Source organism: Nasonia vitripennis, chromosome 2 (assembly GCF_009193385.2).
Source record: "Nasonia vitripennis strain AsymCx chromosome 2, Nvit_psr_1.1, whole genome shotgun sequence".
NCBI lineage: Eukaryota > Metazoa > Arthropoda > Insecta > Hymenoptera > Pteromalidae > Nasonia > Nasonia vitripennis.
The window spans coordinates 33,216,358-33,243,746 of NC_045758.1; the positions used below are offsets into that span (position 1 = coordinate 33,216,358).

The 27,389-nt window shown below is 49.4% G+C and overlaps 4 protein-coding genes and 1 long non-coding RNA gene across 10 annotated transcripts; 3 read left to right on the top strand and 2 right to left on the bottom strand.

Annotated features, from left to right (window-relative positions):
• Positions 1–944: 944 nt before the first annotated feature.
• On the bottom strand, positions 945–7,121 carry LOC100678752 (folliculin-interacting protein 1). Of its 2 annotated transcripts, none has more exons than XM_003425886.5 (13): positions 6,831–7,121; positions 5,755–5,971; positions 5,587–5,676; positions 5,422–5,501; positions 5,262–5,341; positions 5,052–5,168; positions 4,631–4,862; positions 4,241–4,564; positions 4,081–4,165; positions 3,184–4,019; positions 2,614–3,108; positions 2,059–2,539; positions 945–1,967 (listed from the first exon to the last, which is right to left on the bottom strand). In XM_003425886.5, the coding sequence occupies exons 1-13, from the start codon at positions 6,938–6,940 to the stop codon at positions 1,755–1,757; spliced, it is 3,360 nt and encodes a 1,119-aa protein (XP_003425934.1). In that variant the 5' UTR covers positions 6,941–7,121; the 3' UTR covers positions 945–1,754. The 2 variants fall into 2 exon arrangements, with proteins under 2 accessions (XP_003425934.1, XP_016838352.1); XM_016982863.3 differs by lacking the exon at positions 6,831–7,121 and adding an exon at positions 6,063–6,284.
• On the top strand, positions 6,526–7,042 carry LOC116416353. The gene is made up of 2 exons (XR_004226795.1): positions 6,526–6,759; positions 6,843–7,042. It is a non-coding gene; the product is annotated as an uncharacterized LOC116416353 (long non-coding RNA).
• Positions 7,122–7,792: 671 nt separating the features above from the next.
• LOC100117252 (dnaJ homolog subfamily B member 13) lies at positions 7,793–12,201 on the bottom strand. Of its 4 annotated transcripts, none has more exons than XM_031924386.1 (6): positions 12,170–12,201; positions 9,490–9,735; positions 9,275–9,419; positions 8,735–8,951; positions 8,215–8,386; positions 7,793–8,127 (listed from the first exon to the last, which is right to left on the bottom strand). In XM_031924386.1, the coding sequence occupies exons 1-6, from the start codon at positions 12,184–12,186 to the stop codon at positions 7,860–7,862; spliced, it is 1,065 nt and encodes a 354-aa protein (XP_031780246.1). In that variant the 5' UTR covers positions 12,187–12,201; the 3' UTR covers positions 7,793–7,859. The 4 variants fall into 4 exon arrangements, with proteins under 4 accessions (XP_031780246.1, XP_001601548.1, XP_008204811.1 ...); XM_001601498.6 differs by lacking the exon at positions 12,170–12,201 and adding an exon at positions 10,460–10,653; XM_008206589.4 differs by lacking the exon at positions 12,170–12,201 and adding an exon at positions 10,007–10,236.
• LOC100117216 (ras-interacting protein RIP3) lies at positions 10,736–21,887 on the top strand. 2 transcript variants are annotated; one of them, XM_001601469.6, is made up of 10 exons: positions 10,736–10,899; positions 10,958–11,366; positions 11,443–11,540; positions 15,324–15,622; positions 16,048–16,245; positions 16,443–16,572; positions 16,640–16,848; positions 16,936–17,205; positions 21,374–21,487; positions 21,560–21,887. In XM_001601469.6, the coding sequence occupies exons 1-10, from the start codon at positions 10,860–10,862 to the stop codon at positions 21,800–21,802; spliced, it is 2,010 nt and encodes a 669-aa protein (XP_001601519.3). In that variant the 5' UTR covers positions 10,736–10,859; the 3' UTR covers positions 21,803–21,887. The 2 variants fall into 2 exon arrangements, with proteins under 2 accessions (XP_001601519.3, XP_031780243.1); XM_031924383.1 differs by lacking the exons at positions 10,736–10,899; positions 10,958–11,366; positions 11,443–11,540 and adding an exon at positions 12,308–14,115.
• Positions 21,888–21,993: 106 nt separating this feature from the next.
• On the top strand, positions 21,994–27,040 carry LOC100117178 (T-box transcription factor T). The gene is made up of 9 exons (XM_008206587.4): positions 21,994–23,894; positions 23,989–24,251; positions 24,800–24,895; positions 25,012–25,255; positions 25,339–25,492; positions 25,585–25,770; positions 25,840–26,207; positions 26,279–26,593; positions 26,666–27,040. The coding sequence occupies exons 2-9, from the start codon at positions 24,010–24,012 to the stop codon at positions 26,828–26,830; spliced, it is 1,770 nt and encodes a 589-aa protein (XP_008204809.1). The 5' UTR covers positions 21,994–23,894; positions 23,989–24,009; the 3' UTR covers positions 26,831–27,040.
• Positions 27,041–27,389: the final 349 nt, after the last annotated feature.

Below are 27,389 nucleotides of genomic sequence, written 5' to 3' on the forward strand. Positions count from 1 at the left end.
ACGGGAGAATCTTCTCCTGAGGCTTCACGCACCAGTTGCCCAAGTAACTCAGCTGGAATGGATTGTTCAAAGTTAAGCTGATGCAGCTGTTGCGCAATAATGCGACTTCGTACTTTGTGCGTGGTTTCGTTGGTGAACGGACCCTCGCAAACTGTCAAAGATCCCTGGGGTACGATGGCTTTCGTTAGCGTTCTTGGTCCCGGCCAGAATGACATTTTGTAGGTGGTTTTGTCGTCGAGTGGCAGATCCGATTTGTAGTAGTACTGCATGTAATCGTACGCTTATTATTATGACAAGCTCCAAGTGTTGGGCCATGAAGAAAAAAAAAAGAAAACTTTAAATGTGTGCGAAACTTGCCCTGATTGGTCGGAATGGCTTTGGGATTTCCGGCTGAACATATCTCTGCAAAAACACAATTCAATTAGTAATTCGTTCCATCTTCAAAGATGGTAGTTCACTTACAAAAGCTTTGAATTCCGGTGTCTTACAACAGCAACAGTTACAGCACTCACTGTGGCCTTGCTGAAAAGTGATAAAATGAACGTTATCATCCGTCTTCATTGTTATTTTTACAATTCGCATAAACAGCTTACTCGTATTTTATTTTTCACTTCGATTATCGACGGTAATCGTTCACGCGGACGTCTATATAGGATGAAAACGAAACCTCATTTTGACTGCGCTCGCAATAACTTTTTTTCGAATGAATCGCTACTTACGGTTCCTGTGGGCATATTTCCATCTTACTTTGTTAAATTTTGAGATTGTTCGGAAGCAAAAAGTGCGGTTAACTATACATAAACACAAATTTTGATGCTCGACACATCCGGTAAATTTTCTATCGAGGCAATCGTCCCATTGAAATTTAGAGAAGGTTAGCGACCGAAACAGTTGAAGAGGGAGGCTGCGAATAGTAAAATACAACAGATGTTTTTACAAAAAGCTTTGATCACCTTTACACTTTATTCATTTTTTTTTATCACGCTTGGTAAAAAACCAACAACATATTTAATTTACTCAAAAAGGTGGTGAATTTTTCACAGATATCATTATCACATTCAATCGACAAGTAATCATCAACATAATTTCCTCAATAACGAATAGTTATACAACGATAGTTATAATTACGGTATATCGGTATAATTAGAATAATAGTATCATATTTAATATTTAAAGCCCAACAACTATAAATAAAAAAAGTAAACTCTCGTATCAGTACAATCGGTTTGTGCGCAACAAGGTTCGATGATCGCGTGTGGCAGTCGGTTAAATAATTGATATCCATTTCGAGCCCTCGAGCTCCCGCGCGCGTGCATACATACAATGCTATGTATCGCATATAAGCACAGTACGGCACTCTTAACTTTTTCTACGCAATAGTAGATATATAATATAGTTATTTTTTGCTTTTCATCAAAGCTATAAATAGTTCGCACTCATCGAGAGATGCATAAAAAAAGTTTCACGCGTTGTAGAATTTACAAATGTTTTAGTGTACGAAAGCAGAGTTTGCCCGACTCCGTCCAAAAAATTCGGCGCGATAAACTCTTGCGCCATATATACAATAGTATATAGTAACAAAAAATTCAGCTTAAAATTCAGTTCAACAATGTAGTAAAATCACAATTGTAAAAAAGTGAGCAACTTTCTCGGCACATTCATCATCGGCGTATCCGAACAGGTATTGTCTCGCGCACGTGCCTCGAGCGGAAATCTCTGACATATAGAGAGAAGCGAGAGTGGAAAACTATGATTTAAGCGAGCGTGAGGCCAAATCGCTGGGTTATTTGAGGCGAGTGAGTCGTGGCAACGGCCAAGAGAAGCGGCAAATCCGCGGCGTCCACGTCGAGAAAGCTGGTCAGGTTGCCGACGCTCGCGTCGTCCAAGTTGGCTGCCAAGAGGTACTCGGCGAGGGTCTCGCTACGCAGCCACATCTCGCGCAGTCTGCTCTCAAGAAGTTTTATACACTGTAAGACAATGGATACCGATTAGGCTTGCGCAACTTTTTAAATGAATAGCATCTCGATATTTAGCAAGGTAAAAATAAGAGAAGAGCACCTGTTCGGGCGAGCGGAACTCCTTCCACATGAAGGTGAAGGCCTCGAGCATATTGGAAACCAGCCTCGACATACCCACCGGCACGGGTGTAGATCCAGCGGAAGTGTTAGAGAGTAGTCCGACTTGCCAGTTGTCCAAGTCCGCCACGATGCAGAGAGCTTCCGAAACGGGCTGATCGACCAGCGGAAATTTGGCCTCTACGCCGAGTCCTTCTCGAATCGGCCACCACCACTCCTCCTCCTTTATTCTGTCCGAGTCGGTCACTTTCGACTCCTTTGACGTCTCTTCAGTGATTCTTCGTCGACCCTTCTTTTTTCGCTTCGTAAAGCCCTGAACGACCATGCCCCACGTGTAACCAGACTCTGGACTCGGATTGGAGGAACGCTCGTCAACAACGACAGTCTTAGAGCCCAGTAAACTATTGACAAAACCAACGCGCTCGTTTGGTTTTCTCTTCACCAGCGGTGACACCTTTTTCGACCTGTAAATATCAAACGCCAAATCAGCGAATGGGAAGGTTTACGGATTGGCGGTGTTTAACAATTGCTACCTCACCTTGGCATCGGCAGTTCGATTACGCAGTTGGCCTCGATCAACGCTTCCATACTATTCGTTCCAAGTACCCTTGCGTTACTCGTACTAGAGCTACTGCCACAACCTCTTAGCACCTCAGTAGCGTTAGTAGGTGTCTCGAGTAGCAGTTTTCCGTTCACGAATCCCTGAGACGAGCTCGCGTAGCCCCGACGACAGTTGAAACATATACCAAAGTCGCTCTCACAACTATCGGTCGGTCGCATATTCTTCGATGACTCGGGAAAGTTGCGTTGGATAATCTTGCGTAGCACACCTTCGGGCAAGTCGGCTGAAGTGCTAGGTACTCTGGTAAACGTGTAGGAGCACTGGCACTTGCAGCTAGACTTGAGTCGCTCGCGAATTGAGACGTTGTTGCTTGGTTTCTCTTCACCACCCAATGTGAAGTATACTTGAGACTTTACCTCCCGGGATATGTCATCGGCGAAGCCGTACGTCAAGAGCAACGCTTGTTCCTCGCTGAAAGATAAAAAGAAGTCATTAAAAGTCCTATATTAACTTGGAATTGTCAACGAAGAAAGCACGATCTCTTACAGAGTCTTGGAGTCCAAATCCGCGACGTCCAAACCGTTGAGCTTCTGCCGCCTGAGCAGAGCGAGCTTCTGGTCCATTTCTTCGTCACCCGTGGTCTTTTCCAAAGTTCTGAGCAACTCGTTGTCTTTTTGGAGCAGCTTACCCTCGTTCTCGTCACTGACTATAATTTTCACCTTACTCTTGGCTTGTCTTTCTTCAGCTTGCGTACTCGCTTGTAGCTCGGTCGCCGAAATACTGAGTGCATACTCGTTGAGAGTCTTCTGCAGAGTACTACTACGCTTGAGCTTCTTCGTCGAGGACTGATCCTCGCACTTAAACGACTCTGACTTCTTTACAATATCAAAGTCGCTTCGAACCTTGACGGATGAGGAATCTCCGTTCGTCAAGCCTGCTTCCAGTGTGCTCGGGCCTTTGCGCGGCTCCTCGTACGACTTTGACTTGGCGAGAGGATAGGCCGTTTCGCTGTTCGTCACCTCGAGCTTTTTGGAAGTTTTCTTCGCCGTGAACTTGCCACCCTTCTTTCCGGAAACGGAGGTGTAGTTCGAAATGCTAGGCTGCCCAAGGGATGGATTATTGCGCATCGCTCTTTCGAGAATAGCCACAGCTTCGGCGACGTCCTCCTGCTCGGTGCAGCGCGTCTCCTGGCGCTTCTCGACTAGACCGCTTCGGAGGAAGTAGGACAAGAAGTTCAAGATCGCATCTATCAGATTGACCTTTTCGGGATCACCAGCTATAACGGTGTGCGCGATTCGCGCAGGTGTTCCAAGAGCACCGTACAGATCGTTAAGCTGCGCCCAGAGAGGATTGAAAGGATACTGCTGACCAAAATCCTCGATCTGCGGATTCAATGAATTCTTATTCTCAGTTATTCTTATTGCGAAAAATGAATTAACTCACCAATTGCCTATTGCGATGAGGAGGCGCGGTGTGCACCCAGCCCAAGTGGTGAGTAAGAACAGCCGTAACGATCGTGCTGAGAAAGCTGAAACGCATTAGCTCATAAAAATGACAATCAAATGACTCGCTACGCATATGCATCAGAGTATCGTCATCTTACAAATTAGTGGACTTGGTGTCGAGTTCTTCCAGCAAGCTACACATCTGTTGCAGGCTTCTATAAACGGTGCTCAGCTGCATATTCACAGGCATAACGGAGTTGAGCAGTAGATCGTGCCACAGCAGAGGGGTCGGCTTTTGCAGTCGCTCCGCCTCGGTGGTCATGAGCAATCTGAGCAGTCGCAGCGTACAGCAACTGGACGCCCGGTAGAGCCGAGCTACGAGACTCCTTTCGATGCCTATGGCTTCAACACACGAATGCCGCAAACGGTCAAGCATGCCTTCGAGAAGGGCCGCGTGTTCCAAGAGTCGCTTGCTCATCTCTCTGAAATTTCGTTAAAATTGAATCGTTTGTTCATTCTTGTCTCGATTTCTCGTTCTCGAAACTCACTGTTCTTGGCCAGGTGGTAGTTGCAGCAGCATCGCGAGACCGAGTCTCGTTTTGTGTCGGCGCGACTGCATCTCCGAGCCGTCGAGCGTTGAACCTTCGTAGTTGTGTCCAAACGCATCATCGGATTCCGAGCGACTGAGTGACGTTGACACCACGCGCATCCACCGCCGACGCAAACTCGACAGACTACCACCACCGACGAGGCCGGTGGAACCATCCAACGACTGCGAGCCTACGAAGCAAAGAAGTTTATAAATAACTTTCTACTTAACATTTTCAGATGCATTGTTGTCGCGCAGCTAAACGACTCGCCAGTGTTATTATAGTCGTTCTCGATGCCAAACGAAATCAAACGGAATGCCAAGTAAAAAAGTGAAGACAATGCATAACGTTATATTTCGAGAATGCCGCATTCACTTACTGCCGAGGCGAGGTACGTCGATGTCCCATCCGCTTCCGGTGCTGGAGCACGTCGAGTTTTTGCGCAGAGTGGGGCTAAGGCTGCTTCCTGAGAGATTTCCGGAACCAGGCCGTGAATCTGCAGCGCACACAACAAAAAGAGAACACATCAACTTCTTCCTCCCGCGAGAGCGCATCATTCAAAGCATATTTTAGCCGATGGGACACTTACGTTGAGTTCGCAGGCTCGAGTTGCTGGAATTGGAATCGAAGTTTGTCGAAGCGCCGAGAGTTTCATTGGAATGTCGTTGACTGTTTGGGCAAAATAAAAATGCTTTGTACAAAATACTCCGAATTATGCTCTCTGGTTGATTCTTGGATGTCGCCCTTACCTCTGCCTGCAAACGCTGTGTTCCGAGTAGGGAAAAACTTTGGTGCACATGACGCAGCCGGGAGAGCTCATCGCGTGGATCTGAAATTTCAATTTCACTTTGGCTCTCACTACACAGCGATGAAAGGCTCGAATAATCGAGGACGGTAAGAAAAAAGTAAAATACCTTGAACGAAGGACCCTTGTAGGTCATAGCCACAGTTCCGTATATCATTTCGCTGAGCTGGCCGATGTCCTCGCTCAGTAGTTTTCCGTGCTGCAAGCAACAGAGAGATAAAATTGAACTTTCTCACATTCTCTCACTTCGCGCGGATATAAAACGTCGAAGACTTACCTCGCACGGGGTAGCGTCCGGAGCATCGTTGTCCCTGCGATTCTTAGTCGCGACCCTGCGACAATAGGACGGCGTCGCGTTGTTGTTGTCAGCATTGCTGCAGCGGCGATTGTTCCTGTGGACGGCGAGCGAGTCGAAGAGCAGCTTCCTGCCGCGCCACTCGCACTCGCGAAACAGGAGGATCCGCACCCGGTCCGTCCCGAAATTCGAGAAATTCCTGGAATTTTGAAGAAAAAATTAGGCATCGAACTGGGAAAGTCAGTGCTTTGCGCTTTCTTTTGCCGATCGTGAAAAACTCGAAGCGTTACCTGACCGCAGATTCATCCTCATCCTCCTCGCCGATCATCCGCATACTGCGCGAGCCCAGCCTCGATAGGCTTTAAATTCCGGCGAAAAACGACAGCCGCTATTTCGAGAACTACGCGTTGTTTGTGTTCTACCCTCTCTTCCCCTCTCGTAAAACGCGTGACAGATAAATATACCGACCGGCGGCGGCTTTCGATCGCCGAGAAATGATGCGCGAGAGAACAGCGGGAAAGTTCATCGAGGCTTATTAGACCGAAGACACGCAGTCGACGTATCGCCGAATAATCAGTCACGCGCTGTACTCTCACGTAAACATAATTCCCTATACTCGCGCGCGCGCGAGCAGGAGAGAAGAGCAGCGCGCGTTGCAGATAAGACTCGAAAGAAGAGGCAAATTATTTTTTCCAGGCCTAATCGCGCACGCGACGACGATGTACCGCGTTTATCGTTGCAGAGTAGAGAAAACACACGCACGCGTCACGCGCATGAACGACGAGTCTCATTCAAAGTGTCCGCTATTCTTATTTTCGGGCCTCGCGCCAGCCAAGTATATAAGTAATATTATCCTCTGCCGATTTCTCTCCGGTGTATAATACGAGCTGCGGGAGCGGATATCGCGAGACATTTCCAGCCGGTACTGAGAGAGCGTTGTTTTGCAAGTGCAGCGCGCGCGAACGAGCCTGAGGGAGAGTGACATTGGTGTTTGGCAATTCGTCCCACTCCGCACGTGAAGCTGCGTATAACTATATAGATCGACGCGACTGACTGACCTGTCGTTGCAGGAAGACGAGGGAGAAGAAGTAGGGGCAAAGGCCTCGACCTCGGCGCCGATCTGCTTGATGCCGCGCTTGACGCCCCAGAGCTTGGCGATGAGCGACATCCTTCCAGCGCCTCTCGTCCGCCGCGCTCTTCATGCTCGCTTGCAGCACATTTGGCCGATGCGTATCTCAGGTGCAGCAACAGGTCTGTGTATAAGTATAACTATAGCGGCCGGAAACAGCAGTAGCAGCAGGAGAAAGAGAGTCGCGCGCGGCTGAGCCCAATAGCCGCAGTGCAGAGGCTATGCACAGACAGCTCGCTCGCGGCCAACTGTAAATAAAGTCACGTGCGGTCGCGAGTCATATGATCGCGCGCTCCCGCTCTCCTCTCGCCCCGCCACTCGAGCGCGCGACCGAACGACGCTTCTGGCACTCTTGGCTCTCGAACAACCTCCCTCTCTCTCTCTCTTTCTTCTGTACGCATGTATCCTATAAGCGCTAAGTATCACAGAGAGGCTCGGCGACGCGCACAGAGCGTGACACAGCAGCAGCAGGCGGAAGTTTGCCGGTACCGAAAATTCAGCGCGATCGCGTTTCTCTCTCCGCGCGCACCGGAGCCGACGGGGCGACTGCGCTGCCTTTACCGATGTATATTATACTCGCTGGATTTTTTGTCCAGAGCGAGACTGCCTCTTACTCTATTCTCTCTCGCGCGCGTTACTCGCTCTGCTAAATAAACCCGCACCGACGTTGGCCTCGACTCGAGAGATAGCGACATCTCGCGCGACCGACCGCCAGGGAACTGACTTGCCGACGACGCTCTCGCTTCGTTACCCGGCGAGCGTCGTATTCGGAGGTAAGCAACGTTTTTTGCGAGTATACTTATTTTTCTTGTACGAGAGAGAGAGAAAAACGTCTTGCGCAACGATCTTCGACGTGGAGGAAAGGACGAGGAAATAATTAACGCCGTTGCGTGTACTGGCAAAATAAAAAACGTTTTGTTATTCATAGAAAGCAGGAGTACAACGATGATAAAAAACTTCACGGCCTGCAGATCTGCGCGAGTTTGTCGCTTCGCATGTACAGCTTGTCGGCGAGGACGATGCGACGGGATCCTCTCTTCTTGCCAGCGTTGTCGTCCCTACGATCATCCAGTGCGACGTCGAAGGCCTTCTGGACGTAGCTCTTGCTGGCCTCGGACAGGTAGGAGGGGAACTCGACGTTGAAGTCGATTATCAGGTCGCCTCGCTGCTCCGGATCCTCCACCAGCGGCAGACCCTCGCCTGAGATCGTCTTCTGGTAATCCGGACTGGAAGAAAACAATAATTCGAGTAGATGAAGGTTAGGGACGCGTCAGACAGCGTAAGTATCATTGATGGAAATATGGAATACTCACGAGATGACCGAGGTTATCGGGATACGGAGAGTACGATCGTCGATGGTGTTCACCGTCACGATCGTCCCGGTGAGAGCCTCGTTGAGGAACACGTCCACAGTCATCCTCAGGTTCGAGCCGTCCCTTCTGAAAGTCTCGTGCGGCTTGTCCTCAGTCACGAAGACAACGTCGGCTGCGAAAGATATAATACAGTATTGACGTTTTCCGAGACAATTCGATTACGTGCACTGCGGCACGCCTCGCGTCTACTATTTCAGACGGGACGAACTCCGCTCGTGCAAAAATGCGTCCAAGGGCATTAGCGCTGCGTTTTGCATATTCCATACACTTTTCGTTCTCGATCGGTGTGATTACGTCACCCCTTTTCGTCATTGGAAAAGCGAAGAACGTTAATTCGCGAAAGGGAGATCACGGCGAGAGGAAACGGGATTTGTAACGCCGAGATCAAAGGAAAAAACGCGGGGGCGGTCGGTCAAAGGACGTTAGATTCTATGAGCATCTCTCTCTCTCTCTCTCTCACCGGGAATTTTCGTCGGGCCCTGATCGCCTTCCTCCGGGAAGACGATTTTCGCTCCGGAAGGCATTCCCGGCATTATCGGTATAGAGAGAATTTTCTCCTCCAGAGCCGTCCTCCGCCTCTTATTCCTCTCCACTTTGTCGTCGTCGTCGTCGTCGTCGTCGTCTCCCACGAGGACCAGCCGTTGAATCTTCATTTTCTTGACTCCGCCGTAAAAGACCTGTGCTCGCGCGCCAAAAAGACCATTCAAATATTTATGCCGCTCGCGCGCTCACAGCTCTCTTTCCGCGGAGATGCTTATCTCATCTCGAATACCTATCCTTCCTTTTTTCCTCGCTTTCTTTGCGCCGCGCGGAACTGACAAAGAATCGCGACGAGACGTATCGAGTCTATAGACTCAAAAGAGCGATTCTCGCGCGGCTGATTTGAATTTCAAATGTCGCGCGCGCGCGCGAGTCTCGCTAATAAACATTGAAGGCAGAGGAAAAAAATCAAGGATTTCGGTCAAAGAGATCTCCGCGGAAAGAGTGTGCCTGTACTTACCTCGGTTAGGGATAACGCAAGCGGCATCACGATCGGCTCGTCCTTCTTCTTCTCTCCCCGAGCTTCCGGACAGTCCTCGAGCGGCAGAGGATTCGCCGCGTTATCCAGCAGATCGGCGTAGGGGTTCTCGGTTCCGAAGAATTCCCTGCATCGAGAGAACTATCTCTAAGCCCTGCACTTAACTAGTTTAAAGATATTAATCGGGATATTCGCACCTGTAGGTCCGCATCGGCTCGCCGTGGAAGACGTAGGGTTTGACGGGAGCCTCGGGTCCGCGGATGCCCCTCTTCAGTCCCTCCTCGCCGTACTGCTCGTAAACGGCCCTCTTGAGCGGGTCGGACAGGACGTCGTAGGCCTCCGCGACGACGGCGAAGGCCTTTCGGCGAAGGTCATCTTGCAGCGTGTCTTGAGCTGCATCTTGATTTCTCTCCGGGTGAAAACGAAGCGACAGCCGTCTGAAGCTGAAATCAGAAAAGCATAAGAGATGATAATTTCCTTATCGAAGCGTCACTCCTTATCTCTGTCGAAAAATAATATTTGCAGAGTACAGCAGAAGCCACAGCTGCTGCTGCTGCTGTACGGTAAACTCCAAAAATTACTATACTTATGAAAACGAGAAGCCTTGACGCAATGGATCGCAATTACGTAAATCCGAAACGTCAAGTGTGTAACGCATAATAAGCGCGCGGGAAAAAGAGTCGATTTCAGCAGCGATATATGAAATTGCATTACTTATTGGGTGGATCCTCGTTGAGAAGGTAGTGCGAGAGGAGAATCAAGAGCAGCAGGAGAAGCATGAAATTCGGCTGGAAAACGTCGTCGGCGCTATCCAGCATCATCTCGAGCAGCTGACGACACTCGTCGTCGATAGACGTTCGAATAACGCGACATGCTAATGATCAACCGCTGCTCTCGTGTCGCCCGCAAAAACACTCACGTCCTCTCCGACGCGCGCGTTTCTTTAATTAATTATCGCGCGCGCCATCTGCGCAGCTGAGCATTGTTATTATATATTCCGTATATCGATGATCGTATACGAAGATTACTCGTACAGCAGACGACGCGCGGGAAATTCGAATTGTCTCGTAGACGTTTAACCGTGTTATTGGCGTCTATATACAATGTTGCCACGATTTCACGAAATGTGTAGGTCATACATAACCAATAAGCAAAGGTTCGCCTTACGCCCTGCGCACGTCCTCGCCGGTACATTCCCGATTCAGTCCCAGAGCTCCGTAATAATCGATCCCCAGTTGTGGCTCGTCGCAATCGCACTCGCTTTCGTCGTCGTTTCCCATGGTAAACACACAAGCAGAAGCTGCAGCTCCGAACAACGAGTCGAGCCGATTCCCGGAACACAACGCGTGCAGAGGGGGGACGTGCGCGCCGGCGATCGTCTTCTTTCGCGGCGTCGCGATTGTTTGGCAGGTTCGCGCGCGCTTCTTGACAACGACTGCGGCCAGATCGTCGGCTTTTTTCAACAACACAACGATCGCTCGCTCATCGACGCAGAGTATAATAATGAGATAGCGCTCGTGTTCTCATCGACGGAAAGTTTGATTATTGAAGCACGAGTCCAGCCGAGATGGAGAAGCAGAAGGTTCTCCTGAGCTTCGTGGAGAAAGGTAAGAGTTGGCTTTTCGCCACTCGACGACCATTGTTCAACCGTTTCCGATTCGGCAGTTCCTGCAGCATCTAAGCCAGCGCCGCGTAAACACGAGATCCTCGCCCTGACCGCCGACGGCAAGCGTCTGGTGCGTCTCCAACCCGAGGCTACGGTCTCCGCCAAACAGCCAAAGTGTCAGCTGATCGGAGTCCTGATGGAGAAGAACAGCGACGAAGAGCTATCCAGCAGACGACAGATCCGGATAGAGTCCAAGTCGGAGATAGCTCTGAGACAGCAGCTGGAGGCGAACGACGAAAACTCCGTGTCCTCGGGGAAGAGCGAGGACGAAGCCGACGGGAGAAACAGCGCCGGAGCCAAGGTGAAGATCCCCAGACCGGCCAACGCTTTCATGCTCTTCGCCAACGAGTGGCGGAAGAAACTCGCCGTCGAGAATCCCAGGGAGAGCAACAAGGACATAAGCGTCAGGTGAAAAATCTTTATTTTTTTCTTTTTGTCCCCCAACCTATGTATAACGCGCTCGATATCACGTTGATCAACGCAGGCTGGGCGTCCGTTGGAAAACCATGCCGAAGGAGCTGAAGGAGAAATACTTCGCGCTCGCACGCGAAGTCGACGCGGAGCACAAGAGGAAGTATCCAGGTTCGTGCGTCGAGGCATAAAGGCCGAAAATTTTACATCGCTCTAATTGAGCGCGATCGCGGCTACAGATAAGCCTCTCGAGTGTATTAAAAAAAAACAGAGTCGCGCCTCTCGAGAATTCTCGGTCTGTTTTTTTTTTTTCTCTCATTTTCGAGCGCTACGAGGCGTAGACGCACCGATGCACGCGGGCAAAATCAATAGGCGCGCGCGCGCAAGCAGCAGCCGGGCTCGACTCCCTCCTGTGTGCTGCAGTCGCGCTGTGTTATGTATACGCCAGGCTGTGTACAGCGTCGCGGAAGAGAAAGCCTCCCGGTCAGCCGTCCTCCGCACCCTTTCCATTGGTCATAGGCGCGCGTGTTATATAGTTCCTCGAAACTGTGCGTCGAGGCATATGGGAGATGGAATCGATGATCGCGCGCGGGTATATCGATTGCCTCCTCCGGCACATTGATTTCCGTGTATACACGTGCTTTTTTTTATTCTTTCTTCTCGTACTCGTAGGCGGCGCGGGGAATTCGGTCATGCGAATCGATCGGTCGCAATTAGCCAGATCGCGGGTTACGTATTACACACACACACACAGACGCGCGGAGCGAAGCTACACCTGAAGGCCTTCTTTCCTCCCTCACCTTGCTCGCGCGCGCATTAGTCTGACCGGGCCGCTACTCTTTCTACTGCGCCGCTCGAGGACTGACGCTCTCGTTACGCGAGCGCGCGCAGGGAATTAAGATAAATAGGTTTGCTCGAATCGATAATCGCGACTGCTCTCTCGACTCTCTGCTGGAAAATTCGGAGAGATGTGCCGAAAAAAACTTTCGATCGCCCTCCCCCACCTATAGCTCTATGCGGCCTTTCATCCTGCCCCTCCCCAACGTGTTTGATCTCCGAAGCGCCCCTCCCGGCTTTCTTCGCGAGGTGACGTCAGGTCAAGCTCTCGTGTGTGTGTGTATTACACGTACAGCAGTAGCTCAAAGTAGAAGGGGAGAGAAGATCAATCCGCATGTCCTCACTTGGCGCTCGGTAAAAAGCTGCAGCGCCGGGTAATATCGAGCGGGAACTGAAATTGAAACGCGATGAAAACGCGATCGTCGTCAGCAATATTACACGCAGGATGAAAATAATCCCAGCCTAAACGCCCCCTTATACGTCTCGGCGCAGCGTGAAGGGTTCACTGACACTCTTTCCCGTCGAATATTCGGTCGCGCGAGTACAGAGGGAGTCTGCACGGAAAATTCCCACAGGATCGCGGGATATCCGATAAAAAATTTCGTCACCCTCGCGCCGCCGAGGAAAAGAAGAAGAAGAAGAAGAAGAAGGAGAAGGGAAGAGCGCCCGCGCATATAGATAGAGTCGCGCGCGAGACGGACGTTGTGTACGAGTTGAACCGTCGGAGGTTGTCGGCTGAGTGACGCGCAGTGGAGAGGCGCCGGGAGAGGAGGTATTGATTGCAGCGGCGCTGCGAAAGCCGAGCGAGTAGTGCAGCTCCCTGCCGGGGGAGACTGCCTGTAAAAGCGTATACGCCTAACCTCTTCTCGATGCTTATAAATCGTAACGACCATTCGATGCAACAGCTGGAGGCGTGTAGTAAAAAAAAAAAAAAATAAAGAAGCGTAAATAAAAAATCCATCCTCCTCTCCCTCGTGGAGCATCACACAGTTCTAGGTATATAGCGAGGAGCGCCGCCACCTCCTCCTCCTCCTCCTCCTCCTCTGCGGCCGTTCGACTGTCCTCGTTCTGAGTTGCGCGCTCGGCGAGTCGCGTGCGCAAAAGCGCGACCGAGTGGGAGAGAGAGTCGAGCGGCTGCCGCGAGTGCAGCGTCTCCGCATTGTGTAGCCGACGAGCCGTGTGACACGTGAATCCTCCCCGCAACATGCGGCTACAGCATCAGAGAGCTTTAGCCGGAGTTGAGAATCGGCCGCTATCGAGTATCATCCAAAGCTCGGACGACGACGACGACGACGACGAGTGATCGCGAGATGAAGGGACCGAGCAGCGTCGTCCCCAGCAGAATGAGCTTGCAGCGACAGCACCAGCCTCGGCTGCAGGAGCTTGCGCGGCTCTTCGCCGCGAGACGAAAGCGCTACTGCACCTAATAGCAGCTGCAGTCTTGTGTAGAGCAGAGAGCGCGCGCACGTGGTGCTGCTGCTGGCCGAATCAAAACAGAGAAACGCGTCGCGCGCCCTTCTCTCTAGCTCTGTCCGCGAGTGTGCAGCGATACGCGAGTGCAGTGCAGCGTAGACGTGATAATAATAGAGAGAAAAAATCGGGGCTTCCAGAACTCAAAACGCATCAGCGATGGACTGCTGCAACTACGTGCGGCCGTACGCGACTGCGGGACACCACCACTACTATCACCAGCAGCAGATGCAACAGCATCAGCTACAACAACAACAACAGCAGCAACAGCAACAGCAGCATCTCCAGCAGCAACAGCAGATGCAGATGCAGATGCAGCATCAGCAGCATCACTACCCGGCGCAGCAGTACTGCTACGAGGCGAACGCCTACGCGCCAGCGTATAACGCCGCGATCGAAGCGAGATACAACTGCAGGCTGCCACCTGCCTATCCGACTGGTATGGATACGTACGTGTGTGTGTGTGTGTGTGTGTGTGTGCTGCACTTATACGCGAGGCGACGATCGATGCGCACTTTTGCGCTTCGCCGCCAAGGCGCCCCCGCGCTTTTTGTCGAGGCTCCCTTAGCGTTTCATTCAGCCCTTACGTGCACGCCTTTTTCTCGTCGATCGAACGGCGATAGTTCGCATAGATCGATGAGATCGAGTATAGAGTAGATCAGCCAGGGCATGAGTGTCCGACCGGACCCAGTCCCCTTTCTACTGATTTCATTCATACGGAGCTGCCAGACAGGCAGGCGCATCTCGGCAGAGCTCCGTTATTTATTCGGATATAAGAAGCGAACTCAAGGTTAAGACGAGTATCGCTGCTCGCGCGTATTTATAGCCGAGCGTACTACATCCCCATTCGAATATAGATTCCAGCGATATTTTTTCTCTCCTGCCCTATCGATCGGCTCTCGTTGCGACACGCTGTAAACAAACTCCGCGCGACGCTTTGTACTCTGATGTGATTTTTTTTTTTTCGAAACAACCATTTAAAGCTTAGTATAACCGTCCCGTTCGTATAAGGATCGCGATAACGCGTAGGCGTGAAAGGTTGAGACGAGCTGTAGAATAACAATCCCCTCGACGTTGCTCGCTTTTGAAACTCAAAGCATATAGATTTTATCCGTTTAGCCCGATTACGAAACGGCCAAGAGGTCGAAATGGTGTCTATTCTTATTTAAACGCGCTACGCGTCGCAAACCCATTTACCGGGCCGCACAGAGTGCTTAATTCAATTAATTATCTCCGCGTCGAGGGATGTCGTTCATACGCGCGAATAAAAAAAAAACACACACACGCGTGCCTATCTCGCTCGCCAACTGGAGTAGTGGGTTAATCTCGGGCGCGTCACGTTCTCTTGGCGTTGATTGGATAATTTTTCGAAAGGGCTGAACGCTATTTTAAGGAACATTACGCGCATTGATATTCATCGCTTAAGTTTACCGCCTGTAACGCTCGAGTGTATATTCGGCGATGAAAAAGGAGTCTAGACGAGTCTATAAGGGAGGGGGGGGGGGAGCGAGCATCACCCTCTCGTTTCGCCGAGCGGCGTAAATCGAGGCGATGACCCGCAAGGAGTATAACGTCTCGCGGCAGGTGTCCCGCCGAGTTAACCCCGAGAGCTGGTAAATTTAGCGAAAATTCAAATCGCTGTTCCAGACTACGTGTACAATCCGAAGGAGGCCCGGCTGCGTAAAGCGATGCGCGAGCAGAGCCGCACGCAGCAGCCGCCAGCAGTGAACGGTCCAGTCTCCTCCAGGACAACAGCGTCAGGAACGAGCAACGGTCAGCAGCAGCCGGTGTCCCCGTTGCCGGGCGGTGTCGGTGGCTCATCGACGATCGCTGCCGCAAATCGAATCATCGGCCCATGGTTTCCGCTCGGCCACACCGGCTCGTCCGCGCTGCCCCAGCCAGCGGCGGCGCCGGTCACTCATCCGAAGCCCATTCTCTCGCCCAGGGTAGGCAAAGGCCAATCGATACTCTTCTCTCTTGCTTGCTCCACGCACGTATACGTGCTGCTGCTGCTGCTGCTGCTGCTGTGCTGCCTCCCACACACGCACACACACACACACACACACCTATATACAGGGAGGGAGCGAGAGGAGGCGGCAGCAGCAGGGGCCACGTGACGGCCCGATTGATTTATCTCTCCGCGAGAGCGCGAAAATTCCGGAGCGGATTTTCCTCTTCTTCTCGCTCCTATGCGCATTGCGGGCTTTGATTTTTCGAGAGGATGTTTTCCTTTTTTTTCCCCTCTCGGAGCTGCCGTTAAAATTAAGCGAAAAACTCGATTACACGTCGGAAGGGAAAATTCTCCCCTTTTTCCATTAGACGCGGTGTCCAACCGCGAATATAACACAGAAAGGCTCTATCTCCCCCGCAGGTGATGGCGGCGCACCAGCGCACCCTCGACAAGACGAAGGACGTGATAAGGAAGCAGCTGCAGGACTGCGTCCCTCAAAACGGGCCCTTTCCCACCGGCCCGTCGGCCTATCCGGTGAACGGAGCTCAGGAGGCCAACTCCGACTACTGCGGCGACTTTACGCCCGAGGGACAGCAGCAAAAGTGGCACCCTTATCAGGTGATTGGTCTCTCATCTTAACGAGCCGCTAATCGATACGCGTGCGCGCGCGCGCGCGCGCCCGCGAGCGAGCGAGCGAGATACGTGTCCCGGATCGACTACCACTATATCGATTTTCGCCTCCCGCTACTCTTTTTCTCTCCTTCGCATCTCCTTACATTCTCTTCTCGCTTCGTACTAACCGATATCCTTCGCAGAACGGAGTTAGCGCCTATCACTCGAGGGGCGCGCTCATGTCCAAGATGAACAGCTTGCACAGGGGTATGCAGAACGCGCCGCCCCATTCGAACCCCCGGGCCTGGGGACAGTTCTGCAACGTACCTTTTCGTGAGTAATAACGATGATTTTGAATTTATCATGATTCATGAGCGTGTCCCGAATTCCACCCCTAAAGCCACGAGCCAAAGCCTGATGCAGCAGCAGCAGCAGCAGCAGCAGGAGCGCAGCAACAGGCACATGGTCTTCCTACGAGAGCAGCAGCAGAGTCAACAGCAGAGCCACTGCGGATACCCGACTGCGGAGATGCAGATGTCATACGAGGCCAAAATGCAGGACGACCTTGCCCGACGCCTCCACTCGTCCTACTCCCAAGAGGAGCAGCAGGTAAACACGCTGGAAGTTTTTCCTCCCCGGCCGCGTATTGATCCTCGGAATTCCCGCGCTAATATTTGAACCTCGTGCGCATTGCAGGTGAAGACGCCGCTGATGGAACTGCAGCTGTCCCAGTTACCGGCGCCGGATGAGCAGAAAGCGGAGGAGCTGCCGAGGTGGACGACGACGCCGAGACCTCCGTCCTCGAGCTCGAGCTGCACCCCCGACGGCCTCCTGGAGTCCGAGTCGACCACGACGACGCAGGCCAGCAAGCAGCCGTTACCGGGCTTCCAGCAGGCGTTCGGCTCGACGGAGATCGGCAGGTTCTCGCGCTCGGAGCTCTTCGCCAGCCTCGTCGAGGCCGTCAACGTGAGTAGCAAGTCCGAGGAGCTACCCTCGCAGTTCGACAGCGGACGATCCTCCTCGCCCGACTACAGCGGCTACAACGGCAGTCCGGTCATGCCCTCCGCGCACACCTGGCACAGCCCGTACGCCGGGGCGATCGGCAGCGAGATCTAATGGAGATACTCGTTGGCGTGGATAATCGTCTTTCTGTCTCTCTGTATAGAGCTCTCTTCCCCCGAGGAGGGGTGGGATTGTACATATATTTCCAAGTGTAACGCTCCAGAGGAGGACACAGTCGCACGCGGACTTGGAAGTAAACGCGCGATTATATTACATAGTCAGCAGTCTCTACGATAACGCGTATAGCGAATTACATTATTATATATATATATATATATATATATATATATTATACACAATTGATATATCGTAGCTAGCAATATTACCAGATGTACTTCCGTAGTTTACTTTCGAGTCCGCGCTGTGCGAATCCCCGAATTCTGTGCCATATCGATGTCTTAATCAAATTCGCTATATATAGGAAGTTATAGGTGAATATTCGAGCTAGCCTCATTTTCGATTCCTCGAGCTCGCGAGGATGTCAGTGGAGTGTACAAGTTCATTCGTAACGTGGATGGACAGTGTAGTTACGTGGTATTGACGTGAAATTTATGCTTCCGAAAAGCGTCACTTTGTTGATCGACGAGTGACGGGGGATAGACGTTCAATGGCATTCAATCTCTGTGTTGCGCATCGACTTGCCGACGGTGAGCTGTGACGATGAGAAAAGAGTTTGCAGAGGCAACCGTATAGACGCATGTACTTGACAAACTTTTTAATACGCGCCGAGATAATGTCGATTTTCGAAAATTACGCCGACCTCGCGAGATTCAATAAAATGGCCAAAGTTATACAATCATCATTAATACTCTTCGCATAATCCATAGGAAAACTGAACAACTCTTTTCTCAACCCACTATCTCAGTAGACGAAGCAAGCTATAACAAAAAATAAAAATAACATGAATGAAAGTTCAACATTGTAGTTGTTACGATTATTCGGTCAAAGAAAGTACTTGAAAGATTAACGCATTTTAACGTGATGAGAATTCGTAGGTACGAATTGTATACGTGTTCCTTTTACTTTCACGCGTAAAGAATAGAAGAACAAAATACTGTAAGTTTAAGGGTATAGGTATGCTAATCGTGAACGCGTGAACTAGCAAATTTAAAAAGTAACAAAATAATTAAGCTTAAGGTATAGAACGAAATGGAAAATATACAAATAAACGCATACGAACTAGGATGTCAAGAGAAAAATGAATTATTAAAACGACGGCATCTTTATCTAATCGTTAACATTTCAATTGGTTATCAAAATTGTGCCTTCCGATGGACTGGACATATGTATGAATTAAGTATATTAATTATGTTATAATAATTAAGGTATCCGAAAATAGAAGCCGCGACAAACCAAAATTTCGATACACCAATACTTGCAGTCATTTAAGCCTTTTATTAATGACTTATATCATTATAACGAATTTTCGAATCGACCTTACGATACTATATATACCTTTTGGAAAATTCTCTTTTAAACTTTAGTTTAATCCAAGTGCAGGTTCTATTATCGTATAATTATCGTACTAGTAAAGACAATCTCTTGTTTACAGCGACAAATTATAATAATTATATACACTTATTATAATTTTCGATGAATTTCCGCAGAGGAAGTATATACTTTAGGAAACGAAAATTAAACGTTTGCTTGCCAGTTTTATCGTTCTTTTCTCAGTGTATAAGGATAATCGTAAAGAAAAATGAACTAGTAGTCACGCAGAATCAAGTACGACTAGGGATAAAGCAAGCAGGCATGAGAAAAAACAATTATAATCAAAAGAGCCAACAAATGAACAAGCAAACAGGATAAACGAACGGACGACGATTTTAAACGTATGAAAAAAAAGAATGCTGTAATGCGAAAACAAATTTTACGTGTTAACAATTCTATTATATTGTTAATAAGTTATTGATATTTATTACCAAATGATTAAATATGTGATAAAAGATTATATTATATATATATATATACATAAAAGAATAATTTAGTAGATTTTAGAGGCGTGCGAGGAGAGGAGAGCGTCGGAGGCGCGGCTCACTCTCCCTCTCTCGCTGTACACGGGGAAAGGATTTCCTTATAATACATAGGAAAATGGTATGATCAACGCTGACGGGGTATATGTAAGAGGGACAAAGGGCCAGATTTAATTCGAATTCCGCGGACGCTCCCGCGGAGCTCGGTCGGCCTACACAGAGCTCGCGTAATACGATATGTCGCAGTATACGCGTCAGCTTTGTCCGATTTGCCGTGTATATCAATTTCGATCGTTTCTCACAGCTATGCAGACGTCAAACGCAAAGCCTATGGGCATTCACGCCGCGAAAACTCGGAATCCGTAACAATGGCCAGATTGAATTTATTAGTACTTGTACGTCCTATAAGTATATTCGAATTTGCCAACCGAGCTCTTCGAGACGTCCGGCGGCAGTCTGTATAAAAAGAAGTACCAATGTTAGATGTATAATATACATGAATATACACACACACACACACACACAAGCGCGCGTAGCGTCAGGGACGGTTGATTGCAATGATTCACGCTGAAATGATGAAGGAAAGCAGCTGGATGACGAATGAGAGAAAGACACACACACACATACACCTATACCTATCCTGTACCTATAATGGGACCAAATGATTTCTTTCTCCTTTTCTCGATGCGCGCTCCCGTTCGACCACGTCCACATACACATCCATGCGTTTATTTTTTTAATCGAAACCAGAAAAACGATACACGAAGAACCGCACGCGTCTCGAGCTTCTCTCAAACCCAAAAAAAAAAAACGTATAACGTTCATTTCTCTATAATACAAACGAGTGAAAAAAATAAACATTCTTTGACGGCCAATAACCCCCCAACACGACCCTCGTCGAGGTGTATCTTAGGAGATGATTCATCTTAGCGTGAAAATTGGAACAATAAGTGATAAATAACTATATACACTCGTGGGAAGGAAAAAATCGAATGCTCGGAAAGTCAAAGCGAGCCGATGAATAATATTGTCACGTGGCGAAAGTTTTATTTGTCGCACTATGCAGATGAGTCGTTCGCAAAATATCGATAATACGACGCATTCTGTTTTTCAAAACGAAGTATAAACTCGAGAATATAATCAAAAACAACTGCTGCATACTGTTTCGAAGGTCTACGCGATTTCAATATAGTTATATCCAAGTACGCATAAGCAGTTACAGCATGAGCGGTCCAAGCAGACCCGATCGAATGCACTTTTGCCATATGCGAGAGACTGCTATATGTGCACTGGACTCGCAGATACTGAACAAGGAGAATAGAAAAGCTCATGTTCGCCATCTATCTTCGCTATCCGGAAACTCGGAGAGCCGAAGCGATCGGCGGGTGGGAGAAGGGACAGTCCGAAACTATTTTGTATAATTTGTTTTTTGTTCTTCATTTCGAACCGAAATTTTGCGAGACTCTCGAGACAGTATAAAGGAATACTTATTATATCTTTAGAAATTTTTCTAGCAGAACTGAGCAAAGATCGTATAAGGAATTTTTCCGATTAATACCCGTGTAGTAGCTCTAGAGAACTAAGATTCGTAGCATTTTTAACGAAAGGATCGACGGCGTTTTAAAATTTTCAATAATTGTCACCCTAAACCGTATACTCAGCCGTACGATCATCATACACGTAATGACTAAAATCAAATCCGCCACAACACTCACGTACATATCACTTTGAAAGACAGATGTATAATTAAAAGGTGTACAATTTAAGAGGCAAAATCTGTAATAAACCCGACTGTAATATTTGTATTATGCGTCGACAATGAAGAAGCATGTCCTACCAAAAATTACACACGCAAACAATGCCAAATTATAGAAGGAAACAAATCAAAAGGTCTCCCGAGCATATATACAGCAGAGTCAAAGTATAGTACATTAAAAAACAAAAAATCTAAAAATTATACAGAAAATAAAAATTGCGCCGGCTCAACGCAGCGTGCGATGACGATTATTATATATGAATTACCGAACCAAATAAATAAACGTTTGTATAATACCACTGTGCCTTTTCACTAATCGTTATCTCTTTTACTTCTCCCTCAGCTGATTCCAACCAAGAGCCTCCTAAAATCCCGCCATCCATACCGAACCTCACCCGACGATCCTACGAGCCATAGGACAAAGCCACCGGAGTTTTCGGCCAGACCCTCGACTCAGGTAAAAATCGAGCCAATTTGTTTTTGTCTTTCGCTCGATTCCGATTTTACATTTTGAAAATTGCATCGAAAGTGTACCGCTGTCAAGAGCGAGAACTGCAAAGCGCAAGAATGGCCGACAGCGAGGGAAATAGAGCCGCCGCCGGCGCACAGCCAAAGTCACTCGTTTGCTCGACCGACGGAAGACGATAAGCGTGAGGAGCATCAGCAGGACGAGTGTCTGGATTTGCGCGTGCCGTCGAAGAAGAGGAAGATCAAGATCGAAGAGACGAAGCGGGATTGTCCGGATTCTTCGATTGCTACTGCTGATGAGTGACTTACCATTTTTTTTCGACAATGTATATAAGTTAGTTTGAGATTTTTTTCAATATCGTATTTTTCAATAAATTCAATTTCTCATACGATGAATTTAGTCATTCATACCAGTATTACGCTCCTTTTTTTTCGAAGGACCATTACACGGCTAAAAATAAAGAATGGAACAAACAATAAAACCACGGGCGATATGCCCGTCGTAAAAGTGTCTTCTACTCTAGGCTTTGATCTCTCATTTTCACCGCGCTTCCGTTTTCGGGGCTGTAAAGTCCGAATGTGTATCCTTATACAGCTACGGACTCTGCAATATAGATAAAAAACTGTATGCTAAACGAAATCTCAATTCGGCTTAACGGCTCCCCCGATCTCCGACTGTAATATGCCTCTTGTAAAATTTATCAAGCAAAATTCAATCAGCCTTATACACTCACGGCAAGTGAGCTATCCGAAAGCGCAGTTTGAAAAATCGGTATAAGAGCACACACACACACACACACAGAGCCGTAAAAAGCGCAGTGGGTTATCGTGGAAGCTTTGATCGGGGAAGGAATTTTTATGGGCCTCATAGCCGAGAGCCTCGCCGCGTGTATTTGCGACTGCGGGCCGCAAAAGGGCTGCCCCTTTTTTCTCTCTCTCTCTCTCTCTCTCGCGTAGGCATCAGCAGTAGGCATGGACTGGGGTTATTAGGAGCGATATCCGACTATTTGTTTGCTGAGGTCTCTACGCGTGTGTCTGCTGAGCCTCTCGGGGTATAAAATGCATTAAGAGGTTTTCAAAGCTTGTAAAGTTGCTGTTTCCTTTTGGTTGCGGACGTTGCCGAGCGCCGGCAGAAATTATGGTGGCTTTATGGTGGCCCTTTTTTTCTTCTTTTCGAAATACTTGCACGATGTCGCAACGCAGAAGATTAATCAGGAGGCTGATGCGTGTTCATAACAAATGTATTGTCGAGATAAATAATTATTTCAGCGAGTTCGACTTATTCCTTTCAGTCCGGAGTTGAGAAACGAGGACTCGCGGGCAAACACAACGGCACTCGTGATGCGCGCGCGACTTTCAACCGAAATGCTGCTTCTCCTCAAATATAAAGGCGACGTCGACGTACACACAGACAGACGCGCGATGCGCTTTGTGTTGATTTTTCTCATTATTAAGTGTACCAGCGGAGCCGACGGCGCGCCTATAGAGGGAGGATCTTTTTCGGCAACCGATCGCCGTGTGTTTACTCATTTTTCTTGCTTTCAACTTGTACCAACTGCGATGCCCGGCGCGAATTAACGTTTTAAATACACTTGCAAAAATAGTATATACTACGATCAATTTACCTCGAGTGACATGTCGTCCAAAAGGTCCTTCAGCACGAAGCTTATAATATCTTGAAAAAATCGTCGTCGCACAGAGTCACACAATAATCGTCACACAAAACTTGGATCGTCGAAATCGCTCGCGCGCTATCGAAGCGAAAGTTGGCGCGCGTCAAACTGCCCGTTCGTCGCGGAAAATCGACGAAAAATCGCTCCTACATCCCTCTTCTTTTTTCCTCGTCCCGACTCGAGTAGGCGCGGCCGAGAGCCTCGCGATTGGTTACCAGCTCACCACATCCCCGAGACCGAATGGGCCCGAGACCAATGGTTGCGAGCCGTGCTCTAAGCACCAATGGCAACGGGGCCTCGGACGTTCTCTCGGCTCGGTTAATTAGGGCCAATTAACGCGCTCGGGCAGTGGCGAGCTCGGCAGTCGGTGCCACGGCGCGTTCGCCGGCTAGTGTGAAATATCGCGCCCTGGTGTTACAAGCTGACAGCGAGTGAGCTGCAGCTCCTGCGCCCAACTGTGTCTTTTGTCTTTCTCTCTCTCTCTCTCTTTCCGCGCGCGTTTTTCTCACCCGGAGGCTAAGTGATATCGCGCGCGCGTGTGTGTGCGAGTTTGCGTGAATCGCTGCGAAAAAAAAAACAGCTGCAGAGGATGCCACTCGTCGCGACGAGACAGGCTACCGGACTTTTTTTCTCCAGGAGCTGATAATTAAGAGGTCTATCGAGCTGCCGAGACAAACGCTACTGCTTGTACACGGGAAGACGTCGACGCCGGGGAGGGAGAAGGTATAACGCGAGGCATATCGGCGTGCGATCGTTTCGATCGAGAGAAATGAAAAAAAAATAAATAAATAAATAAACACGATGAACATGTTTGCAGTGTGATCAGCAGTCGAGGAAAATGCAAACCGTGGCGTCGAGCGACCAGGACGACAGTCCTGCGCGCTGCCGATCCGAGCGCGACGGCAAAGATCGGCAGGAACTGCAAACGATCGGCGGCGACGAGAGGGACGATCGCGCGGACGTTCAGCAATGCGGTGACGCAGCCGGTACCAACGGTCTTTCCTTAGCTCTCGAGGACCGCGAATTGTGGACGCGCTTCCAGTGCATCACCAACGAGATGATCGTTACCAAGAACGGAAGGTGCGTTTCATTTACAATAACGAAACTCGAGCTTATACGAGCAGTGAAAGAAGTAGCAGCTTACATCTCAATCCCGCCGCGGCGTCGGCTGATCTTCAAACGCGTATTATTACATATATATATATTGTAAATTTTATCCGTCGCCTCTGAATTGATAATTCGTAAAAGGAGGAGGCGGCAGCGAACAGTAAAAGCCGAAATAAGAAAAACGCATATATGTGTACGACGCGACGACAGGAGCAGCCACTGCTATTCGGGCTAATATCCTTTTATATTATACGCCGCTCGCGCGCGATGCAATAAAGTTTTACAACGTCGGCAGCCGCGGCTCGAAATATATCTGTAGCCCGATCGGCTCTGCACACGCGTCTCTCGTATACCTGTGCCGCTGCTGCTGCCGGTCTTTCTTATCTTTGAGCTGCGCCGACGAGCCTGGAAATGTAGCAAAAAAAGTACACACGAAACAATGAATTCGAACATCGAAGGATCGCTCGTTCGAAATCTGGATGTAAATGAGCCGAGGAGATGACACGTTTTCGATTTTTCAGACGGATGTTCCCGGTCGTAAAGGTGGTCGCTCGGGGCCTGGAACCGGCCGCCATGTACACGCTGCTTCTCGAATTCGTGCAGGTCGACCCGCACAGGTGAGTTGATATTGCAAATCATTATGCAACGTCGCGACATTGAAAGCCTATATATATACTAGCAGCGCTCTAATTGCGAATCGCGACAATGTACAAGCAACGAATTGTGTTCCAAGGTGGAAGTACGTGAACGGCGAGTGGGTGCCCGGGGGTAAAGCCGAGGTCGCGCCTCCGAACCCGATCTACATCCACCCCGAGAGTCCGAACTTCGGGGCCCACTGGATGAAGGAGGCCGTCTCGTTCGCCAAAGTCAAGCTGACCAACAAGTCCAACGGAAACGGACAGATAATGCTGAACTCGCTGCACAAGTACGAGCCCCGAGTCCACCTCGTTCGCGTCGGTGCCGAGGAGCAGCGAACGGTAGGTAGATCGTGATCGGAACAGCGAAAAAAAAAAAAAAAAAGCCGCGATAGCGTCGAGTGAGAGAAAGTTTGTTTGCGCAGGTCCTGACGTACAGATTTCCAGAAACGCAGTTTATCGCCGTGACGGCTTACCAGAACGAGGAAGTGACTAGTCTCAAGATCAAATACAACCCGTTCGCCAAGGCGTTTTTGGACGCCAAGGAGCGGCCCGCCGACTCGCAGTCCTACCCGCAATGTAAACGCGCGATCTTTTTTACTGCTTATTCGATTCTCCGAATACATGTATACCTATAACTCATATACCGGGAATGGTTTTGCGACTTTCAGACAGCGGAGCCTGGTTTCTGCCGCAGCCGTCGATGAACTACGACTATCCCGTCGCTCCGAATCAGGCGAGCAACAGCAGCCCCAACGCCGGACTGTCCTCGTCGCCCTGTGGCATCTCCCCGAGCGGTCACAAGAGCACCTGTCGACCCGCGCCCTACACGCTCAGGCATAAGTATATTCAGGAGGGTGAGTATCGCTTACGACTTATCGCTAAAAACGACGAAATTATTCAAATCTCCCATCGTCCCACGACAGAGCAACACGTGGACCCGTACGGACCGGTACCACTGCTGCACTCGAGCGCCTACGTGAGCGGCTGGTCCCCGCGAAGTCCCGAGCAGCAGCAGCAGCAGCTGTCTCTGCAACCGGACTGGCCCTCGTCCCCGTCGCCGTCCCCGACCTCGCCGTACCAGAATCTGGGCCAGCACAGAGTCGCCACCAACAGCCCGTCGCTCTACACTCCGGCTGGGAACCCTGTCCAGGAGCAGTGCGCCGGAGAACAGCAACCGACCAGCTGGTTGCACCCCAGCGTGTCCGAGCAGATTCAACAGCAGCAGCAGCAGCAGCAGCAGCAGTCGTACCTCAACTTGAACCTGCACCTGCATCACCAGATCTCCTACACGGTGAGCGACCGTTTTGTCGATTCAACAATAATATAGCCAAAGTTTTTATCCGAAAATTGAAAACCGCGCAGAACGGCACGGCCCTGCAGCAGCCGATCCATCCCCAGGAGTCTCCGCTCCACGACTACCCCGAGTACCCGCACCCGCATCACCATCACCAGCAGCACCATCACGAGGCAGCCCAGCAGCAAGCTCATCACTTGCAGATGCAGCAGCTACACCAGCAGCACCAGCCCCGTCACGCTGACAACCCGAACGAGGCCGTCAGTTACGACACGAAGGAGCCTCCACCGCCGCCGATTCATCATCACCATCACCTGAACACACCTGCCGGATACGATCACGCCAGGGACGAGGAGTCTGAGCCTGTCCGAGCCGAGCACACGGTACGTTTGTTAATAACTTCTTTTTCAAAACTTCAGGACAGCTTTGACCTTCTTGCGCGTCGTTCTTCGCAGATTCAGGTGGATCGAAGATTCATCAGCCCAGTCGGGGTGGTCGAGCATCATAGACACGCTCAGCCGACTCCGGAAGAACAGGTCGCTGCGGAGGAGCAGCAGCAGACGCAACAGACTTGGACGCCTCTGACGCCTCCGCCACCGCCCCAGACGACGGCTATTTGATGATAGCCGAAACGATGGAAACTCGAGCACCATTGCTATACTTTAACATTCATTTCTGTGACACAAAACTCAACGAACGTTCTGTCGTTTTAAGAAATAAATACTTTATTCAATACCAGCACGTAGAGAAGAAATATTGATATATTCCTTATAGCTTTAAGGCAGTTATAGCATTAGCGACTCGAGTTGCAGGCCCGACCGAACAAACCGATATTTGTTCGTATTATATGCATTGGACTTTACTTATTGGCGAAACAAAACTGTTTTGTTTTGCGCGGATGATGCTCGACTTATCCATCCCATAAGAGGCTGATGTGAAGCTTTTGCGGTTATCAGTAAAAAAATCATCAATCATTCAAAGTGATTAAGATACACTGTATCAAAAGAATTAGAAATCAGTACAGTGCGTTATTGCTTTCGTATAAAAGAATATGATATTCTGATAAAAATCAAATGTTTTTCATATTCTACACCATTTTCAATAAACATAAATAAATAATATCAACTACAATCCTATATTTAAACTCGCTTGTGAAACTTTATCATAACTAGAATTTTG